Below are 23617 nucleotides of genomic sequence, written 5' to 3' on the forward strand. Positions count from 1 at the left end.
GCCCCTTGTTCGTTATGTCTGTTACATTTATTTGTCTGCATATTGTTCCTGGGTCCCATTTTGGTTTTGGTTTTTATTGGTTTTTATTGATACAATATTATATTGTGAACTGCCAATGAGTTGGAGTTGCATGGCATCTAAATTGAAATAAATAAATAAACAACAATTATTGCACTAGATTCCGTTTCACAGACTGATATACACTATACAAGTAATACCATTTAGATCAATCAGAAATGTTAACATATAGGGTAAAATAAAGGAATTCACTGATTTTTTTTCAGTTGTATATTAACACAATGTTGATTGTATTGCTTTTTATGTTCTCTTTAAAATAGGAGAAGCTTCTTTTAGACCAATTGTTAGGAGTGTATAGAATGAAAGAAAGGGGATACTTTTGATCTGTAACTAGAGGGTATTTTTAATAAAAAATAAAATTAGAAAGAGCATTTAACTTTTTTCTTTATTCTCATTTCCTTAATTCTAGATCAAGTCATTCAATTAATTAACCTTCCATTTTTTGTTGCTCTTCAATTATGCATGACCATCATCTTAGAATTAGAAAGTCTAACACATTTGAGAATACCAGATAGTGGAAAGCTAATTTACTCCTCCCCACCCCCCATTACAAAATCTAGTTTTAGTTTTGTTTTTTCCCCTGGGGGATTTCTTTTAGTTATATAGTACTGTGCTATAAAGAAAATAAATGCTACGATCAATGAATGAAAACTTTTTAGCTCATAACCAGGTTCACAGGACTGAAACTGAGACTAGTCTGCCTGCTGTGACTTTTCAGTTTTGAATTTTATAAATAAATTAGCAGTCTCCCCCCAAATCATGCAGTGACTCACCTTATAATTTCTGGATCACAGGTTCCTTCAGAAGAGAAATCAGGCAGTTCCTATTGTCTTCCATTTCCTATGTATGGCTGGATCAGAGCATTTATCATACCTCTCTTTTTGTCCTCATTTTATAGTGCCAGAACAAACAAACTCCAGCATTTTTTTCACTTTTCTCCAGTACATCAAGAATGAGGTTGCTAGAGTCAGAATGTCCTGAAGGTATGCTCTTAAGATTACCTGTGAAGGTTCAGGACTGACTCTGGAACTCAACCAATTACATACATTCATAGTCAGCTTGGCAAGCACTGACCCAACCTAGCCCTGACAAACCTCAAAATGGACTTTCCATTTCCTGCCTATACCTAGCAACTAATAGATAAGAGATACTCTTATAGCAAAAGGAAAGAATACAACCTTGTACAGTGGCCAATTTAAATCCACATATAAATGAAGTGTATGTGTGGTTTACAAGCAAGATCTCATATGGCATAACATTAAATAGAATCTTAATGATTTGGACATGTCAAATTATAATTATATTTTTGCATCCTTATTAATGCTTGTTTCTCTCTACTACACAAAGATACTGGAGAGAATTTTACTAATAATATGATGAAACATTAGAACTAGGGATATAAGTACAAGCTGCTGGATAAATACAAATAGTCCTTGAACTTACGACTACAATTGAGCCCAAAATTTCTGTTGTTAAGTGAGACATTTGTTAAGGGAATTTTGCCCCATTTTACAACCTTGCTTGCCTCAGTTGTTAAGTGAATCATTGCAGTTGTTAAGTTAGTAACACGATTAAGTGAATCAATGGATTTTGCTTGTCAGAAAGTCACAAAAGAGATCACATGACCCCAGGACATTGCAATCATCATAAATATGAACCAGTTGCCAAGTGTCCCAATTTTGATCACATGACTGTGAAAAACAGACATAAGTGACTTTTTTCAATACCACTTTTTTAACGGCACTAAATGAGGAATGCCTATACTTCAGCTTTCTGTTACCAATAAGTGAAAGAATTTATCATAATTTAGTACATGATGTATAATATTAAGGCTATGTGAATTATAATTTTATATTAGTTTTAATGTATTGTTTTCCTAAATTTAGTATTTGTAGTGGGTTAATTTTGTTTTAATTGCCTTAAGTGCTTATAGTGAGGGAAGCCAAATAAATGCCAACTCAATTTGTATATGATCATACAAAGTTACATTATAAGTTATTGATTGCTACTTAATTGTGGCATTTTATTTTCTGAACATAATTATTTCTAGAGTCAGTCACATCACAGGGCATGAGGGTGTTGTTGTTTTTTAAACCCTAGTGGTATTGTTGAAGCTCTATACATTTTAGCAAAGAACACGAAACTTTGATTACACTGTCATGACTGTTATATTGATTTTTTTTGTATAATATCCTTTGGGTACTTTTTCTAAAATATGGTTGCCAGGTTCAGGGGCCAGTAGATCACCCAAAGGGTGCCTTGATAAAAGATGCAGGATGTTCTTTGGATTAGCCTCATAGCAAGATGAGTTACACACATGAGTTCTGATACAGTTGGGATTACTGGTTTAGATATTAGAGTTACTCACTACAGGGTTGTCTTAATGCATGGGCCTGATGGGCATTTGCCTGTGGGCCCCACGAGCATAGAGGCTCCATACTAATCTGTGTATGTTAACCCTTCAGTGCACCTTGTATCATATAAATACAGCAGGATATTTATTACATTTTACTGCATTTTGAAAAAAAATATTAACATGCATTAATAGAAATTAACACTGATTTTTTTCCGTAGATGATGAGACGACACTGAATGTTTTTAATGTTTCAACACTGATTTTGTTGGAAGTGCCAATAAAATAAATATATGTTTAATTTTATCAACCATTTATATTTTTATTCCTGTGAGTAGTTGTCATAAGGGCCTCAGTACACTGCTTTGCCCCGGGTCCATAATGCTGTTAAGATGGCCCTGACTCACTATCCTTATTAGCAAATGCACTTCAGTAAGTCATTAACAAAAAGGATGAAGAATATTCTAAAAAAGTAAAATATTGAAGTAATGCAAAGAATTAAAAGAAGACTTTAATAATACATGCCAATATATAAATCCTAAATCTTTACATTTAAATCTAAACCCACACTCATATTCACTTAAATCTTACTAGATGAACATAGTAAAGGAGTTTTAAGAGAATAAATGGTTACATTTCTGCAAATTCCTTTCTCTTTTTTTATGACCAGAATATGTATATATGTTCGCACATGAATTGCTTTTATCTTTTCCTTTGTTTGATGGACTTGTGTCATTAGGAAGATATGCAGTGATACTGAGGGCAGTATGCCTTGTGACAGGGTCTTCACCCCTAACAGCTTTGAAGGCATGTTTTCCTCCTGGTAAATTTTATTTAATGGGGCATATAGAAGCAATAGGTTGTAAACATGCATGCTTAGAGACATTTCAGTTCTGGCTAATGCAACCAAGATGATATATGAGTGATTCCCTCGCCTGACCCAACTAGAAAGGCCTGATGACTTGCTTTTTATTAAAATGTATCTTGTCAAATTTCCTGTCACTTTTATGGGGTCATGTTACGAGCTGTGATCATTTCTTCTATTTTGATGTTTTATTAATAAATAATGAAATCAAATTCAGTGGCATCGAGCAAAACTGGTTAAGAAAGACTGGGGGACAAAAAGATGCAGATCGTAACTATGAAAACATTAGTGGATAAATAACTGAAAAAGCAGTTACAACCCCCACCCCCATATGAGATATCTCTTCTTATATATTAACTCTCCCATCCTAAAATATTTCTTAAGTTACAATTCTACATATAAATATATCACAACATCTGAATATCTTTGCTGCACCCTTGTTGCTTCACTACCACTACCTTGTTGCTTCACAAGTGTTAGTCCATAGTTTATTTAACTAGGAATTTCCTCTGTTGCTAATAGTTGATCCCAAAAGGCAGAAACTATCCAGCACTTCATTTTATACATACACCTACACATATGGACGTGTATATAAGTATAGTATAGAACAGTGATGGCTAACCTTTTTGTTGTAGTGTGCCGAAAGTGCACAAGTGCCTGCACCCATAATGCCCCCCCCGCACATGCGCACGTGACCCCCCCCCGTCCTGTTTTGGGCCTAGTAGGCCTCCCTACAACCTCCTGGGACCAAAAACAGGCTGCGGGAGGGGGGGCACCATGCCTCCCTGTGATCCCCCTGCACATGTGTGCGCAACACCCCCCCCCACTCCCCAAGGGCATGTGCACACATCTCCCGCATATGGGGCAGAGACCCGAAAATTAGCTGGCTGGCAGGAGATGTGCACGCATGCGGCATGGAGCTGAGCTGGGCAATGGCTCGTGTACCTGCAGAGAAGACTCTGAGTGCCACCTGTGGCACACGTGCCATAAGTTCGCCATACCTGGTATAGGACTATCTGTGTTTGGTTATATTAGGTCATTCCATATGCTGTTCCAGGCTTAGCGTTTTCCACGTCTCTTCCTTGCTCTGTAATGGTACGCTCTAGGAAGTGTGTCTTTTCTATGGCAGCATCTCCTTTTTGGGATGATCTTTGCCCTCAAATTTGATGGAATCCAATCCTAATAGCCTCTTGGAAGGCATCAAAAACTTGGTTTTCTCCCTGTGAATTTGGACTTGGTAGTTATACGTTCTTCATTTCATTTCATTTCATTTATTAAATTTCTATACCGGCCTTCTCCCGAAGGACTCAGGGCGGTTCACAGCCAACGTAAAACAGAATTCATACAATATATATAGATAAATTAAAAACACTGTAAAAATCTGATTAAATTTTGGCTAACAATTAAAATTAAGTTATTAAAATCAAATAATAAAACCCCAGTTAAAACACAACATGTTAGGCTAGCCTTGCGCGATGAAACAAGAGAGTCTTGAGCTCATGTCGGAAGGTCCGGAGGTCGGGGAGGAAGCTCATTCCAGAGGGTAGGAACCCCCACAGAGAAAGCTCTCCCCCTGGGGGTCGCCAGCCGACATTGTTTGGCTGACGGCACCCTGAGGAGACCCTCCCTGTGGCAGCGCACAGGTCGATGGGAGGCTACCGGTGGCAGCAGGCGGTCCCGTAAATACCCTGGTCCTAAGCCATGGAGCGCTTTAAAGGTGGTTACCAACACCTTGAATTGCACCCGGAAGACCACCGGCAACCAGTGCAGCCTGCGCAGGAGAGGTGTTATATGGGAGCCACGAGTGGCTCCCTCTATCACCCGCGCAGCCGCATTCTGGACCAGTTGAAGCCTCCAAGTACCCTTCAAGGGGAGCCCCATGTAGAGTGCGTTACAGTAGTCCAGGCAGGAAGTGACGAGGGTGTGAGTGACCGTGCACAAGGCATCCCGGAATATGAAGGGGCGCAACTGGCGAATTAGGCGTACCTGACAAAAGGCTCCCCTGGCGACGGCCATCATGTGATCTTCTAACGACAGCCGAGCATCCAAAAAAACACCCAAGTTGCGAACCCTCTCCATAGGGGCCAATGACTCTGCACCAACAGCCAGCGATGGAACCAGCTGACTGTACCGGGACGCTGGCATCCACAGCCACTCGGTCTTGGAGGGATTGAGTCGAAGCCCGTTCCTCCCCATCCAGACCCGCACGGCCTCCAAACACCGGGACATCATGTTGATGGCTTCATTGGGGTGGTCCGGGGTGGAGACATACAGCTGAGTATCATCAGCGTACTGATGATACTGCACCCCAAAACCACGGATGATTTCCCCTAGCGGCTTCATATAGATGTTGAACAGGAGTGGCGAGAGAACCGACCCCTGCGGCACCCCACAAGTGAGGTGCCTCGCGGTCGACCTCTGCTCCCCTGCCAACACCATCTGCGACCGGTCAGAGAGATAGGAGGAGAACCACCGAAAAATGGTGCCCCCCACTCCCAATCCCTCTAATCGTCGCAGCAGGATACCATGGTCGATGGTATCAAAAGCCGCCGAGAGGTCTAATAGGACCAGGACAGAGGAACAAACCCTATCCCGAGCCCTCCAGAGATCATCAACCAACGCGACCAAAGCTGTCTCCATGCTGTAACCAGGTCGGAAGCCGGACTGGAATGGGTCTAAATAGACAGTTTCCTCCAGGTACCGAGGAAGTTGTCGTGCCACCACACTCTCAACAACTTTCGCCAAGAAACGAAGGTTGGAGACAGGACGGTAGTTTGATAAAACAGCTGGATCCAGGGAAGGCTTCTTGCAGAGGGGCCTCACCACCACCTCCTTCAAGGCGGACACCCGTCCAATATACTTATTGGATTTTATGAACCTATGTTTTGCCTTATCTCCATAATTATTGATTATATTATATTATTTTAATACAATGATAGCCATCCAGAATCACTGGTGATTTATATGGATAGTCATATAACTTAAATCTCATTAATTACAGTATCGGCTTGGTTCTACTCTTGTTTATTATAATTTTTTTCTTTCTGAACTTTCACAAAATAAAAAATTGCTTTTATACGTCAAGTAGACATAATGAATCATTTTATAATGAAGCTTTGTTTCTAAAATATATGATAGTTAATTAACATATTGTTGTTAAAAATTAAATGCAATACAGTTTAAAGTATTAACGGGACTTTTTGAATGCATTAATGAAGATATTTAGCATTATATTTAGTTGTTTCCAGTTCATAGTTTGTGTTTTAAGGTTAATGCAGAATTCATCTGGGATTTACAGATTGAAGCAATGCAATACGGTTATATGGAATAACTTTCCGCAGTTTACAATTATTTGTTTGCACAATAGTAACTAAAATAATGGATCTTACTTCTGCAGGTAGTCCTTGAGTTCTAATAATTGGGAATGGAGTTTCTGTTGCTAAATGATTTGGCAATAATGCACAATGTCATGTAATTGCATCACTTAGCAACCCGCTGTTGCTATTGTTAACAAATACCACTGGTCATTAGGTAAGGACCCACCCTGATCCAAGTCATTCCCAGTTTGATCCCTCCCAAGTCTGAGCCTCTGTAAAGCAAAGGGCTGCCTCCTCTTCACCCCCACCCCAACTGTCAATGGCAGGCAGCTGAGACTGCTGAAGACCCCAGGTCTCTACTTCAGCCTCAAAGGGCAGAAATTGAGGGAGGAGGTAGACAGGTGGGGGGAATTCAATGGCTCCTTCATCTGTTGTGTGGGCCTGTTGTGAAACTCCCAAATGTTGATCACATGAGGTTCTGCAACAGCAGTAATTTTGGAAACCAGGTGTAAGTTCCATTTGCTCAGCATTCACTCACCACTGCAACTTAGAACAGTAACTGAAGGGTTATAACTTGAGGACTATCTGTACTAATGTGAAAAACCATCTCATTCTTCATTTTATTTCATATAATATGTTAATTTAGGGTGCATTTGTAAAGTATTAACATACAAGACAATAAAATGCTTTGTATAAAAAAAAAACCTATAGATTTATTTTGTTGTTTTTCCATTCTACAATAGGTACGGAATGATCTAACTGGAGTTCTATATGGTGAAGATATTGAAATATCAGATACAGAGAGTTTTTCTAATGATCCTTGTACAAGTGTCAAAAAGCTTAAGGTAGGTGCAACTAGCTTGCCAATTTAAAAAACTAAGTGCGCAACAACAACAAAAAACCCAGTAGCTTAAAATAATTTGAATTTTAATAGGTCTCAGTTTGAAAACTTCCTTTTAGGTGTTGGTATTTATGATAGTTGCTATTATAGTCATGATATAAAATAACTATATTTGATATTAAATTCTGTAATAACATAGAAATGTAATTAGTAAAGTTACAACCAAGTTGCCAACAGAATTATATGTAATGGGACCAAGCTTTGTGTGCTACACATTTTACAAATTTAATTTCTTTTTCTTTCAAAAATTGCAAAATAATATCAGGTATCAAATTTTGATGAAGTATAAGGACAGTCATGATGACAGTCATGTTCCAAAATAGTTGGAACACCTTCAGCACCATCAATCAACAACATAACCAAACATAAATGTTAAATAAGTTTAAGCTGCCTGTTTATTATATATTGGCTTTCGTTATTTTTCAATCTGTTTGTACTGTCCTAATATCTCTGTTGTTAGCATTTTTACGATAATGAATTTTATATGCTGTCTATATGTTAAGTGTGTAGTTTGCAATATTCATTTTTAACAGATTCGCCCTTAAGGATTGACCAGAAGTAAAGATAAAGGCTCCCTAGTAGAAGGCAGAAATTATTCCAGATGACTGACACTTTATTTCCCAGTACACTTTCCTGAAGAAAGAAATAGGGCATACAAATCAAAACTCTTAATGCTATTTATAACTTTTTTATTTTGGGGGCTTCTCTGCAAAGCATAGATATCAATCTGTTTTGTAAGTTGTATATTATTGAAAAAGCCTGAGATGTATGAATCTCTGTGACCAATGTATATTTTCTGTTTCTGCCATTTTAATTTGCTCAGATAAATGTGATAACTTTTGATAGTGGGTTTGAAATTATAAATTAACCTTAGATGGGAGTGTATCTCATTTCATTTTTTAATTTGAAGTTTTTCAGAACATGGAGCCATAAATATTAGAATGCTGTATTTTTGTCTGCATTTTCTCTGTGTTATTATCTGTAGAATTTTTTTCAGGCTGTCATCAGAGAATGTAAAAATTGCTACTACCTCTGACCTCTGTCCCCTGCTCCTCACAAAGCCTAACATCTTGTTTATTATTCTGGCATGACTGCCAAATACAGTCTCTTTATAACACGAATACTAACATTCCTATCTTTTAATATATAGAAGAAATGATGACTGTTTATGCTGATAAATAAAATAGCATTCCCACGTGATTTTTTTTTAAACAATTTGGAACATTTCCCTCATTTTCTCTTTGTTTCTAAATTTTAAGGATAAAATTCACAGTATTAGAAGATGCCCAGAATCTAGCCTTACCAATTTCAGGACACCTCGAAGAACAGGAAACTGCTGCAATTAGAAATTAAGAAAACAGATTGAATAGGTTTTTCTTCCTATAATGAACTCCCACTCCATTTTCAGGAACTTTATAAAGTAATCAAACTACCTAATCAAGCTAGTATTGCTGAATCTGGATTAGTACTAAAAATAAATTAGAGTAACAATGAATAGGAAAATGTACCTATTGGTCCACATAAAGAATTGCAAACTGATTATTTAGAGAGGATAACTGAAATACTGAAAGGGTTTTATTTTTAGTAGAAACTCACTAAAAAGGAATCAGAATAACTCTGAGGATAGTACTGTGATCCTAAGCATGTTACTTAGAAGCAACTCTTAATTGTTTCTGAAGTATGCCTAGAACAGGGTTCCTCAAAAATTGTCAGTATCAGTCAATGTTAGTATAGTTCATTACACAGTCAGCCAAAGGATAGACAGATAATATTATATAATAATATTAAAGATATTGTTGCAGAATGTAAGCTGTTTCAGATAAAGCTATCTTTTGCAATTAATAGAAGGCGATTTTGTCGATGCTAATAGTGTTCAAATGGTGCTCCAGATGTTTGGGGAATACACCCAGGGATTGCATCTGTTCCCAGTCTTAACCAATCATTAAATATCTATATAGGATTATTATCTATGTGAGTTCTGGCACAGAGAACCATATAATCTTGTGAACTCTCAATTCCAACTTGGAATGTTACTGGAAGTGTTAATGTTTTTTATGGTTATGAGAACCAAATCTCCATAATATTATGTTCAGAAATATAGAGGTGATCCTCAGTTTACAACTACAATTTAGCCCGATATCTTGGTCATCGAACAAAGTAGTCATTAAGCAAGATATCACGTGACTGCCACATTACTGTTTCATTCAATTATTACAATCTTGGCATTCTTGGTTGTGGTCGTTATGTGATTGTGCAGGTTGTTAAGTACATGATTTCTCTGTTAAGGAGTACAGGGTCCTGGAGATGGGGGGGGAACTATGGGAGCCTTTACAAAGGAGCGTGGCCTATATCAGTTCTTCCAAGACCTCTCTCGCTTGTCTGAGGAACCCTGTGCTGCTTATTTTATTATGCTGCCATTCCACTCTCTGCTTTAGCTCCCTTTTATCTTTAGGGGCTGCTGAAAAAGCTGCCTGCTGAAGGATGACATTTCTCTTCCATGTGTGGAAGGGAATGTCTTTGGTGGGGTTCAGGATCTAAGCTCCATTTTTGCACACACACACCCGAAAGATACCCCCCCCCGAATAGGAATTTTAAATAGTTTTTAATATTTGATATAAATTTTATAAATTTTATGGGATTTTTATGATTTTAAATGTTTTAATCTGGCCTTATGTTTAATAAGTTTTTTAATCTATTGTTTTATTTGTATATTATTGCTGTTTTATCTTGGCTGTAAACCGCCCTGAGTCCTTCGGGAGAAGGGCGGTATAAAATCAATAAATAAATAAATAAATAAAATAAACTCTGCACATGAAAGGGAACTCATTTGGTCAAGTGCAAAAATGAAGACGAAATCAGCAGGTAGGTCTTTTAGCCAGTCCCCTGATATGAGAGGGAGTCTTACAAGCTTACAATCTTCCCTGCCAGCTTTCCCATTGACTATCTGGCAAATCTAGCACAGAACATTGCTAATGGTGATCACATAATCACAGGATGCTTAGCAACTGATTATATGATCAATTGCCAAGCACCCAGATCTCTTCACCATGTGTGGGGTGGGGTTGGGGCAGTGCCAGCAGGGCAATATTTTAAGATGGCCAGAAGTGCTTTAAAGGCTCTAAAGTACCCTTTTTAAGGCAATGTAACTTTAAGGACTATCTGTACTAAATTCTATTTCAGTCTGACCAAGTTAACATATTTCATAGCATGAAGGAGAATCTTCCTGAATATCTATTTAGCTGTTTGCTTATCTCCATCTTTCAAGCGCAAATGCCTTTTGCAAAAGACTTTCACAAATTCATTGAAATGAATTTCAATAAAATACAATTATTAAAATATCATTAAAGTATAACTATTTGATATCTGCTATGTATTAGAAAAGCACTTAATTTTAGTGATAAAAACAGAAAATTACTTTTAAGCAAGTTTAATTTGCCCTTAGAAACATTTGGGTATAATTTTTCCTTTTAAAAACAAAAATAGCTATTGACATATAATTTTAGAAAAAATAACAAAACATGCTGTTCCTTTGCGTTGCCATTTTATGTATGAGAAGAAAAAGCATAACTAGATTTTTGTAGAAAATATTCTTGATGTTTTCTCTCCTGATTCTGAAAATGGAATAACTTTTATTGATGATACTCCTTTACCTATTTGCATGATGATCAACTAGAGGTGAAACTACCCAGTTTCCCTGCACACCAGAAAATAATTCATTTTGGTACTTTTAAAGTCCAGTTTATAATAATAGGCAAATGCAAAATATTCTTTTATAGTATATATCAAATTATCAACAATTTCATTTACGTCTGTGCTAGATTCAGTTTCATAAGAAGAGGTTTATGTAATTAACCTGGCATTGTATCATTAACAAAATATGAATACATAATCATTCTTTTCCACATCTCTGTTAAATTTAGTGCCCACATCATTATTAGTTAGTTATTAGTTAATTAATAGTATGAAACTGCACTGGTTCAGAGCATCTATGAATAATATAGTCCTATAAGCCTCTTTGAAGCATTTTTATAAAGATTACAGTGATGCCTCACATGTAATAATCTATGCAAGAAGACAAGTCTGTATTTAGAACCACTGCACTTCATAGATAATTGAAAATGGTATATATTTATTTTATTGTTTCTTAGCAATACTTCATTGCTATATTTACATCTAGGGTACATGTAACATGGAAATTTGTTGATTGAAATTGTGTGGGGTTTTTTGCTATGTACAACAGATTTTGAGTAATATGAATGAAAATGTCAATAATTAATATCTCTTTTTTCCCTCGCAGGGAAATGATGTTAGAATTATCCTTGGCCAGTTTAATGAGGAAATGGCAGCAAAAGTATTCTGTTGTGTAAGTGAAAAAAGAAAGAGATAAAGAAAAGTTGTGTCACATATCCCAATGATTAAATTAATCATTTTTAGCTCATTTAAATGTTTAATATTTATAAGCACGTCTGGGAACATATAATGTACAGTGTAGCAGAATTTCCTTATAATCCCTTGGTTTGATATATAAGTGCAATATTTTAGTTTGATCTGAGTGCAGATTCCAAATGGTTAGAGTTAGAATTGTGAAGACAGCATTTATTTAATATATACAAATACAATGCTGCTTTTCTTGAGAAATCTGGTGTTAAGGTGGATCTGATATAGCAATAGCATTTAGACATATATACTGCTCCATAGTGCTTTATAGCACCGTCTGAGCAGTTTGCAAATGTTAGCAAATTGTCCCCAACAATCTGGGTCCACATTTTAGTGACTTTGGAAGGATGGAAGGTTGAGTCAACCTTGACCCTGTCAGGATCGAAAACCTGGCTATGGGAAGAGTTAGTCTGCAATACTGCATTCTAATCACTGCACCGCCAGGGCTCCTGTGTGTAGCTTTTGGTAAAGGCCAAACTCTATGTGAAAATTGGAAGAAAAATTAATTAACGATGCATTTGAATAATTACTATATATAAAGTGTCTAAATCTGGCATAGCAGATTTAAAGGCAGGAAAATAATTTCAATAAATTTAGTCATTTATAACAAAGTTTTTGAATAGCTGTTAAAAAGTTTAACATGAGTCTTTCCATTTAGTTATAAATGGAATTATCTTTTAGTCTTCTTTTTTGTAAATCTTATAATGACATTCTCAGTAGAAATTTATTCCAAGTGTCCACAGATTAAAGCCTATATCTAGATAAATCAAACAACTGGACAATTATTGGGTTTTAAACATGCTGAGTTTAAATTATTTCCTAATTTTGGTTTTAATTTTGAAATAGGATTTACCAGTTAGAAAGACTACATCAAATATGTAGTAACAAGAATAATTGCAACTTGATGTAAATAAGTTGAAGCTATATATTTGATGCGAATTAACTTGACAATCTTTTATAACAACGAGAATTTCAGAATTTGATTTTTTAATTGGTGTCAATTTTCTTAAATTTTTTTAATGAAAGATAGTTTAAAATAATTTAAATAAATATTTAAATAAATGTTTAAATATTCTAGACTAAAGTTCTACTTTCCCTACTTCAGTAGAGGTAGTCCTTAACTTGCAACCATAGTTGAGCCCAAAATTTCATTGGGAAGTGTTAAGTGAACCTGACTTCCCCATTGACGTGTTTGTCAGAAGGTTACAAAAGGGAATCATGTGACCCTGAGACACTGCAACCATCATAAATATGAACCAGTTGCCAAACATTCAAATTTTGATTATGTAACCATGGGGATGCTGCAACATTCTATCTGTGTATGTTAATACATCTGCAAGGTTCCCCTATATCAGGGGTGTAATGTATCTTTAAATGGTTTCGGCGGGAAACAAGCACGTTGCTGATTGGTTAAAGCCGCCGGTTGAACTGTATATAAGGAGAGGTTTTTCCCCAGCCTGGTTGCTGGGTTCACCATATATTAAAGAGCTGTTGTCACTACCCTGGTCTCCAGCCTCGTTACTTCCCGAACTTAACACTGGCGACGAAGGTGGGATTTCGAGGCTAAGAGCACCAGGAACGAGCTGAAGCACGGAAGAACCGAACCCAGCAAACTCAGGGCAGAAACGCGGAGATGGCCAGCTACACTCCGCCCGCGCCGTTTGACCCAGCCAGGAGAAATGGGAGCGTACATGACCCGTTTGAGCTTCCTAGAAGCAAACGAACTGCAAGGAGTTCAGACAACCGCAAAGGGCATATTTCCTGAGCCACTGCGGTCCCGAGGTCATCGACATCGCGGAAGCCCTGGCAGAGCCAACGCCCGGTACAATCGGTATCGTGGCAAACTCTGCAAAATCTATTGAAGAACCATTTCGCCAACACCGTCCAAATACGTCGGCGTTTTGAATTTGGAGCGCAGACAGCAAGAGGCGAATCCATCAGCGATTACATGGCCGCCCTGAAAAGCCTCCAAGGACTGTGGGTACCGAGACTTGGATGAGGAGCTGTTAGAGCAACTCATCCGTGGGGTCAGAGACATTCGTTTGCGGAGGCGGCTGCTATCAAAAAGGAATCTAACGCTGGCAAACGCTCTGGGCGGAGCCAGAGCCCATGAGATGTCGACCCAAGCGGCGGAAACCCTACAAAAGCCACTCACGCCAGCGGCGGCAGCGAAATCAACCCGGTCCACAACGAAGAAATCCAGACCGAATCAGACGGCGAGGATGAGGAAGGAGTTTGCCTCACCGAGAGAAGGGGCAAAGAAGACCGGGATGAATGCGGAAGTTGCGGAGGGCAACACCAGCGTCAACAGTGCAAGTTCAAGGGCGCTACATGTCGGTGCGAGAAGAAGGGCACCTGGCTCAAGTCTGTCGAGCACCCCAACCTTCCCGAAAATTCAAACCAACCAATCAGAGCGCAGGATCGGCAAGGCGACCCGCGATTGGTCAAAACAAAAAGGCGCGAACTCAAATCGAGCGACCGTGATCATAGGCGCAGCAACCCGCGTCGAGAAGAAAATCTTCACAAAACCGAAAATCGAAGGAGTGCCGTGCCGACTAGAAGTGGACACGGGTCAGCGATCACAATCATGTCCTGGGACACTTTTAAAGCTTTGCCGAGAATCGCCAAAGCGCAAACTGCAAACACAGCGGCTACGAGTTCACGACTACCAAGGGAATCGCATCCCTGTTCGAGGACCACCTCCGTCCGCGTCGAGTACGGACCACACAAGAAGACCCTGCCCATCACGATAGTCGAAGGGACCCTGCCAAGTTTGTTGGGACTAGACTGGTTCCGTGCATTGGGCATGGGAGTGACTGGCATCTACAAGTGACTTTAACCTAAAGACACACTCATGAGCGAGTTCGAAGATGTCTTCAAGGACTGCCTGGGCAAGTACAAGGGACCCCTATTTCCTTCAATTTAGACCCCAGGTAGCCCCCATTCGGTTAAAGGCAAGGAGGTCCCTTTGCCCTTAAACCCAAGATTGACAAGGAGATAGACAAGCTCATCAGTCAGGGGATTCTGGTGCCAGTCGATCACGCAAAGTGGGAGACGCCAATCGTCACCCCAGTGAAACCAGATGGGTCAGTTAGAATCTGCGCTGACTACAAGGCGACGTTAAACAAAGCCTTGCAAAAAAGCGCTTACCCGGTCCCCGTGGTGCAACACTTGCTGCACTTGCTGGGGCAAGGGCACGTTTTTGCCAAGTTAGATTTGGCCCAAGCCTATCAACAACTGCCCATAGACGCCAACACAGCCGAAGCCCAGACAATTGTGACTCACAGAGGTGCTTTCAAGTGTACCCGGTTACAGTTTGGGGTGAGTGTGGCTCCTGGTCTATTCCAAAATTTAATGGAGCGACTGCTGCAAGGGCTCCCGGGGGTAGTCCCCTATTTCGATGATGTATTGATATCAGCCGAAAATTTAGAAGAATTGGGGGAGCGTTTGAGAAAAGTTCTGGGCATTTTCCGGTCAGCCGGTCTAAAGGTTAAAGTGAACAAATGCCAGATAGGGGTAGAGTCCGTAGAGTTCTTGGGCTACAGAATAGACAAGGAGGGAATTCACCCCACTGAAAGCAAGGTCAAGGCAATACGAAAGGCTCCAGCGCCCAAAAACAAAACAGAGCTACAGGCATTCCTGGGTCTAGTGAATTTTTACGCGGTTTTTTTAAAAAACAAGGCAACCGTTGCCAAGCCGCTACATAAGTTACTGGGAAAGAATACTGCTTGGTCTTGGGGAAAGTCGGAAGCTAGGGCTTTCGAAGCAGTAAAAAACCTACTCTCGAGCGATAGCTTACTGGTTCAGTATCATAGCTCATTGCCATTGGTATTAGTCTGCGATGCTTCCCCTTACGGGGTGGGGGCTGTGCTCAGCCACAGGTTTCCAAATGGCACAGAAGCCCCAATAGCCTTCTACTCCAGAACGATGTCCTCGACAGAGAGGAACTATAGCCAGTTGGATAAGGAAGCGCTAGCTATTGTGTCAGGGGTAAAAAAGTTTCACGAATACGTTTTTGGTAGAGACTTTGAAATTGTGACAGACCATAGACCACTGTTAGGGATACTGGCTGGCGACCGCCCAACGCCTGTGGCACTTTCGCCACGATTGACCCGATGGACTATCTTCTTAGCCGCCTATTCCTACAAACTGCAGCATCGGCCAGGAAAAGAGTTGGGGCATGCGGACGCATTAAGCAGATGCCCACTACCAGGGGCGATCGAAGACCCCACTCCGGGGACGCCCATACTGTTAATTGACTCTCTGGACTCTGGCCCAGTCACATCTAAGGAGGTGGCTCGGGCGTCATACCGGGACATTACTTTGAGAACTGTACTCGGTTGGGTACAAAGAGGGTGGCCCGCTGCGCGGGCGGCGTTTTAAAGAATTTGTAAAAAGCGTGGGAACTTTCGGCTCAAGGGGTGCCTGCTATGGGGGATAGAGTGGTGATCCCAGAAAATTGAGGAAAAGGGTGTTGGACCTCCTCCACGAGGTCACCCAGGGATCGTTAGGATGAAGGGTCTAGCGAGAAGCTATGTGTGGTGGCCCTTAATGGACTCAGAAATTGCTGAAAGGGTAGGAAATGCCAGGCCTGCCAAGAGTCCAGACCGCTACCCCCAACGGCCCCGGTTCGGGAATGGGAGAAACCCCAGGGCCCCTGGTCTAGAATACACATTGATTTTGCCGGCCCCTTCCACGGCCAAACCTTCCTGGTCGTAGTAGATGCCTACTCCAAATGGCTGGAAATCATTCTCATGAGATCCATGACAGCCGAGGCCGTGATCTCAGTCCTACGGCACCTATTTGTAACCCATGGGTTGCCCGACACGCTAGTTTCCGATAACGGCCCGCAATTCACGGCAACCCAATTTGAGGAGTACTTGGCAGAGGAGGGCATCCGACATGCCCTCTCGGCGCCTTTCCACCCTGCGACGAATGGCCTTGCAGTGCGTTCCGTCCGGAGCGCTAAAGAGGCATTGTCCAGACTTAAGCCAGGCGACTGGCAAACAAAAATCGATGTTTTCCTGGCCGTCCAACACAGAACCCCCTGTGTCACAACCGGCAGAAGCCCAGCCGAATTACTAATGGGCCGAAAGCTCAGGTGCCCCCTGGACCGTCTAAATCCAAACTATACGCCGGAGGGTTACAAGGGGGACATAGGAAAAACAAGAGAAATGGACATAGGCGACCGAGTGTGGGCACACAACTATGGTGAAGGCCCAACGTGGATAGCAGGACAAATCCTAAACAGAACAGGTCCAAAATCATACTTGGTGGAGTTAAAGGACGGCCGAGTATGGAGGCGCCACATAGACCAAATACGAAAACGCATAGCCGAGCAATCTGAACTAAGCGAAACGGGCCCTGACTATACAATGTTTGATTCCACAGCTGACTCAAACCCGGAAAACACGCAGGACTTATCTGAAATTCCGGAGGTCCAGCGACGCCCACAGGTTCCAGTAGAAAACAGCAGGGACGACTCTGCTAATAATCCAGGGCCGGATGGCCAAGAGAAGGAGCTGAGAGGAGCAAACAGCCCCTCCAGTCAGCTCGACCCACTCCCAGGGAATGTACTGCGCAGGTCCGAAAGAGTCAGGAGACGCCCAGTCTATTTGCGTGATTATGTTGAAAAATAATATGTAAATATCATGTAAATATGGGTAAAGTGTTTTCTGGGGGGAAGGAGTGTAATGTATCTTTAAATGGTTTCGGCGGGAAACAAGCACGTTGCTGATTGGTTAAAGCCGCCGGTTGAACTGTATATAAGGAGAGGTTTTTCCCCAGCCTGGTTGCTGGGTTCACCATATATTAAAGAGCTGTTGTCACTACCCTGGTCTCCAGCCTCGTTACTTCCCGAACTTAACAAGGGGTCTCCAACCTTGGTCCCTTTAAGACTTGTGGACTTCAACTCCCAGACTCCCTCAGCCAGCAAAGCTGGCTGAGGAACTCTGGGAATTGAAGTCCAAGTCTTAAAGGGACCAAGGTTGGAGACCCCTGCCCTATATCATCTTTTCGTAAATTATCTATGCCATCCAGTATATAATAATTCAGCCAAAAACACTTTTCAACTCTCCCAGCTTCAAGAGACATTTAGCTAGAAATAAATGGCCAGATCATATTGGTGAATGGCAGATAGAATTAAAGCATACTTGGTGAATAGGTGAGGTTCTACCACTAGGCTCCCACGTACTTTCCTAATTTTAAACCCTCATTTAAAGTAGCTTAGACAAGACAATTGACAATTGAAATGGCATATTAACCTAAATAACAAATAAATAAAGTTTCTGAACTTTTTTTGGACATTTTATTTATAAAAGCAATCTTTGGTCAAAGCTTTAAGTCCATTAAATGCAAAGGTATTTGCATTATAGCAGGATTCAATTAATTGGACCTTTACTTTTCTACCAAAATTGTATATAGATATATGAAAATAGATAGAATTTTATTTATTTATTTATTTATTTATTTACATTTATATCCCGCCCTTCTCCGAAGACTCAGGGCGGCTTACAGTGTATAAGGCAATAGTCTCATTCTATTTGTATATTTACAAAGTCAACTTATTGCCCCCCCAACAATCTGGGTCCTCATTTTACCTACCTTATAAAGGATGGAAGGCTGAGTCAACCTCGGGCCGGGCTTGAACCTGCAGTAATTGCAGGCTACTGTGTTCTAATAACAGGCTTCTAACAGCCTGAGCTATTACGGCCACATTTTTTCCAAGCTATGGTTTATAATATTAAGATAAATGTTAGTAGCTTTGACGCTAAATACACAAAACATCCATAGAATACTTTTGTCGTATGTCTTATGCATTCCACCAATGAAATTGCTTCTCTTCATTCACATTTCTACTGTAGGCATTTCATGAAAAAATGTTCGGCCCTAAGTATCAATGGATAATTCCTGGGTGGTATCAGAGCTTCTGGTGGGAGAAAGCTATTCCAAAGCTGAATTCATCACACTGTCTTGGTATAAACCTTCTGGGTGCAATGGAAGGTTACATTGGAGTGGATTTTGAACCTCTCAGTTCGAAACAGATAAAAACTATTTCTGGAAGGGTAAGTTAGTTTATTGTCTTCTGTTTGGGGCATTTGAAATAATCCATCAAAAATATTGTATTTCTACTGCATTGATTTCTTGCCATAATACATTGCAACCCAGTCCTAAAATTGATATACTATTATCTATATAAATGTAAAAATGAGAATTGGGCGTGATTCTTCAAATAGGAATATCAGGGCTGGCATTATATTTCATTTAATTAGAGAGATGATATTGAAGGGCATCTGGGAGAAATAAAATATATAAAATAAGACATAAAAGATTATACAATTTTCTGATAGATAGCTGTCTATTATCTGCATTGGCATGCTTAAGTAGAGTCCTCTGAGATGGACTGTTTTGTTCAAGTGTAAAACGAGAAGCCTGTCAACTCTGGAGGTGAACTCTCTGTATTTCTATAAGACACTTCAATCTTTGTAGAGAGCAATTCCCTGCACAAAAGTGAACAGTTAACTATTAATAATTAAGATTATTATTAGTACTAATAATACTGATTATCAATAATATTACTGCACCCTCTCTGCAAGACTTTTGTAAAGTGGAATTTTCCATATAAATAGAACAATGTAAGAACATCGCCTGTTTCCGTAAAGAGTTTTTAAGTTATTAAAATATGCTAAAAGATAAAGGAATCCCATGTGCTTGAAGTGTTGGAATGGGGAGAGTGAGGACAATTTTCTTAGCAATGGAAATAGGGGAATATTTCCAAATAGAAAAATAGAGGAACTACAAAGTTTATAAGGGGGGGGGGGGAAAGATGAATAGCAGACTTATGTTTGTAACTTTGTGCACACTGGAATTTCTATTAGATCTTAATAAACATAAACAATTATTGTAAACTCGGTTTTGCCAATGGATTTCATAAGGCTAGTAATGTCCAAAACAATATAATGAAGATCTTATTCATTTCATATTTAATATAACGAATACTATTTAGAATTTCCAGTAGAATTTCCAGTCCACTTATTGAGTTGACATGAAAATGTGAAACTCTCTGAAGGATAACCAGTATTACCGATCTGTAGTAGGAATGACTTACTAAAAAAATGAATAATTGCTAGGCTGCTACCACAAGCAGACTTAACCGAACATCTTTGTCTGCTAAGTTCTGAAAAAGGTTCAAGTCTTATTGCCAGAAGTACCTTCAACTATGCTCTAGAAAACATAAAAATATAAAGCCCAGGAAAGTAAAGACTCAATAAATTGTGTAAAATTACCTAACAGCAGACGGAATGGCTTACAATTGTGCAGTCCTATAGTTTGGAGAAAAAAGTTAATCTGCCTTATGAACAATGTAGTTTACATTTTACTATAGTCATCATAATAGGATCCCTAAGGTTACCAATCTTTCAAGGAGAAGTTGATGCCCCTGTCAACAGCTGCAGTCTATAACAAAGAATTTAGAGATGGTGTTTGCCAACTTATCTGAGAAAAGTATTGCTTACTAACAGTTATAGAATCTAATTTAACATAGTTTCTGCTCTTTGAAGTATCCCAGGTTAAAACACGTACATCACAAATATTCTAGAAATGCTAGTCTATTGTTGTAGGGTACAATAGCATCCTCTTAAAAATCTTCCAAAATTTCTCCCTGTCCTGACTTATATTAAGGAAATCAAGCTATGGCTATTTTGAATTTCTTTCTCAGGCTTCCTTTAAAATTTGGAATATATAATTTATTCTATGTGTAATTTGGGGTACACTTAAGGGTAAAAGCAAATCACAGAAAACTCAGTGATAACACTGAAAAGGAAGAAAGCCAAAATATAAAACTTGGCTTATATATACTGCTACTTTTTATTGTTATTAGCAGCACACTGTTTTACTGCAGTTTGATCTCATGAATTACTATGCAACTATTCCATGAGATATAATGTCTAAACCAGTTCTGAAAGCAATTTTATTTTATACACATCATAAAGAAGAAAACTAGACATTTGAATCTGCATGAGTAGCTGCCTATATGGGTTATTTGACTGTGTAAATCTGTCTTAATTCAGACAGGTGTGCTTTACTAGCTAAAAAAAGAAAAAAATTCTTGAAAATATATTTGTTGAATATTACAGAGGGAAAATATACTCATACATAATAAAAATGCTTAGTTATGAACCGAATCATGGGCAAAGAGAATAATACCCTGTTTTTTGGCACGAGTGAAAAATACTTATAAATATCTTATGCTTAGTTCCAATATCGTAGTATTAACTAAACATTTTAGTTCCAATATCCTAGTATAACTAAACCTGAAATGCACACATGTAGTTCCTTAATTCCATCTCTTTCTCTTGTATATTTTAGCCCCTCTGTTAAGTTTGGGGTATAACTGTTTATAATGCATATACATTTGGTGGTACCATATAAAATAGTAAAATAGTGCATTTATATAAATAATAAAATATTGCATTTCCCCCCACTTTGTATTTCCCCTCTTAATTATCTTTCTTGAGATTCATATAACTTCAAAGTACTTGCAAATATTTAAATTGTAGTTTCATTTTCAGACTCAATACATATATGGACTTTTTACTATATTAAAAGAATAGAATTTTTTTTTTAATTGGCCAAGTGTGATTGGACACACAAGGAATTTGTCTTGGTGCATATGCTCTCAGTGTACATAAAAGAAAAGATACTTTCATCAAGGTACAACACTTACAACACTTAATGATGGTCATAGGGTACAAATTTAACACTTAATGATACAATGCTTAATGATAATCATTGGGTACAAATAAGCAATCAGGAAACAACCAATATCAATAAAAATCATAAGGATTACCTTATGCAACAAAGTTACAGTCATACAGTCATAAGTGGAAGGAGATGGATGATGGGAACGATGAGAAGATTAAAAGTGCAGATTTAGTAAATCATTTGATAGTGTTGAGGGAATTATTTGTTTAGCAGAGTGATGGCATTCGGGGAAAAACTGTCCTTGTGTCTAGTTGTTCTGGTGTGTAGTGCTCTATAGCGTCGTTTTGAGGGTAGGAGTTGAAACAGTTTATGTCCAGGATGTGAGGGATCTGTAAATATTTTCATGGCCCTCTTCTTGATTCGTGCAATATACAGGTCCTCAATGGAAGGCAGGTTGGTAGCAATTATTTTTTCTGCAGTTCTAATGATCCTCTGAAGGTTCTGCAGAACCAAACCAGACAGTTATGGAGGTGCAGATGACAGACTCAATCATTCCTCTGTAGAACTGGATCAGCAGCTCCTTGGGCAGTTTGAGCTTCCTGAGTTGGTGCAGAAAGAACATTCTTTGTTGTCCTTTTTTGATGATGTCTTTGATGTAAGTACACGATACTTTAGTGATTTACTAAAAGTGAATCACTTTTCACATTCTTTCTACAGACTCCACAGCAGTATGAAGAGGAATATGATCAAAGGCGTGGAAATGTTGAGCCAAGTAAGTTCCATGGCTTTGCTTATGATGGAATATGGGTAATTGCCAAAACACTGCAGCAGGCAATGAAGATTCTTAATGCCACCAACAGAAACCAAAAAATTGAAGACTTTAACTATACCAACAAAGAACTTGGAAAGATTTTCTTGGATGCAATGAATCAAACCAGCTTCTTTGGTGTAACGGTAAGTTTGTCTAATTTCTTTTACTTAAAGTTTGTAACTTTATTTTTTCTCAACAATAATTGATATATTATTAAAAGGAAAACAGCACATTTACTATACGATGATGTTCTGCAAGCAGGAAGGAACAGATTAAAAGCTTGGAACATGAAATTGAACTGAGAGTTTAGGACTGCAGCAGAGCCAGTAATAAAGAAGATTGGACTGATGAATAAGCAGAAAGAACTTGGAACTTCCCTGAGGATTTCAGTGTGGAAGTATGAGAGGGAATTAGAATGTTTTTCTTGAATAGTTTTTAAAGTTGCAGAAAACTGTGGTTGAGAGAGAGAGAGAGAGAGAGAGAGAGAGAGAGAGAGAGAGAGAGAATTAGGCAGATGCTGCTCAATCTGAAGCAGTAAATCTCTCAATTGCTGTTTAATCTAATTTCCATTAAGCATAAAATAAATCTATAAATTCATTTTGCATTTTGTGTAACAAAAGTACTGTATGTCTAAGGTAACAGAAATTGAAAAAATAAATTGAAAAAAATATTAAACACTACTAATGGAGCCACAATTGATTAAAGCTTCCTACTTAGGGGAGAATAGGTAGAATTTTGCAGTAGGTAATAGATTTTAGCAATCTGATGGGGAACAGTCCTCAGTGAATCTTACTCTATTTTATGCTATTTTGATTCCTCTTAAGTGCAAGTAAATTTAACTAGGCTTGGATGTATTTAGACAGGAATGCTTTTGTAAATTCTCTTTTAGGAAATTCTGTATTCATCTCTGAATCTTATACATTTACTTAAGAATTTTATATAGTCACCCACCTTAACAAATAACTCTTGATATCAGCAGGAACATAAATACTTTACAAATACTTACAATTAATTTTGATTCCATTCCAGGGGTGGGTTCTACTTATCTTTACTACCGGTTTGCAATGGCATCATGCATGCTTGCACTTCTGCGCATGCACAGATCATCCATGATGACGTCCAGGTGGGTGGGCAAAGCCTCCCACCGGTTTTA

The 23617-nt window shown here is 38.9% G+C and overlaps 1 protein-coding gene across 1 annotated transcript in view; it reads left to right on the plus strand.

The window, feature by feature from the left end:
• GABBR2 (gamma-aminobutyric acid type B receptor subunit 2) overlaps positions 1–23617 on the plus strand; it is a 414031-nt gene that overhangs the window by 113972 nt on the left and 276442 nt on the right. The window contains exons 4-7 of the mRNA XM_058177216.1: positions 7357–7458; positions 11812–11877; positions 18815–19015; positions 22371–22607. Of these exons, the coding sequence (XP_058033199.1) occupies positions 7357–7458; positions 11812–11877; positions 18815–19015; positions 22371–22607 (606 nt within the window). The remainder of the gene's footprint in view (positions 1–7356; positions 7459–11811; positions 11878–18814; positions 19016–22370; positions 22608–23617) is intronic.

The sequence above is a fragment of the Ahaetulla prasina genome, chromosome 3 (genome assembly GCF_028640845.1).
Source record: "Ahaetulla prasina isolate Xishuangbanna chromosome 3, ASM2864084v1, whole genome shotgun sequence".
Taxonomy (NCBI): Eukaryota; Metazoa; Chordata; class Lepidosauria; order Squamata; family Colubridae; genus Ahaetulla; species Ahaetulla prasina.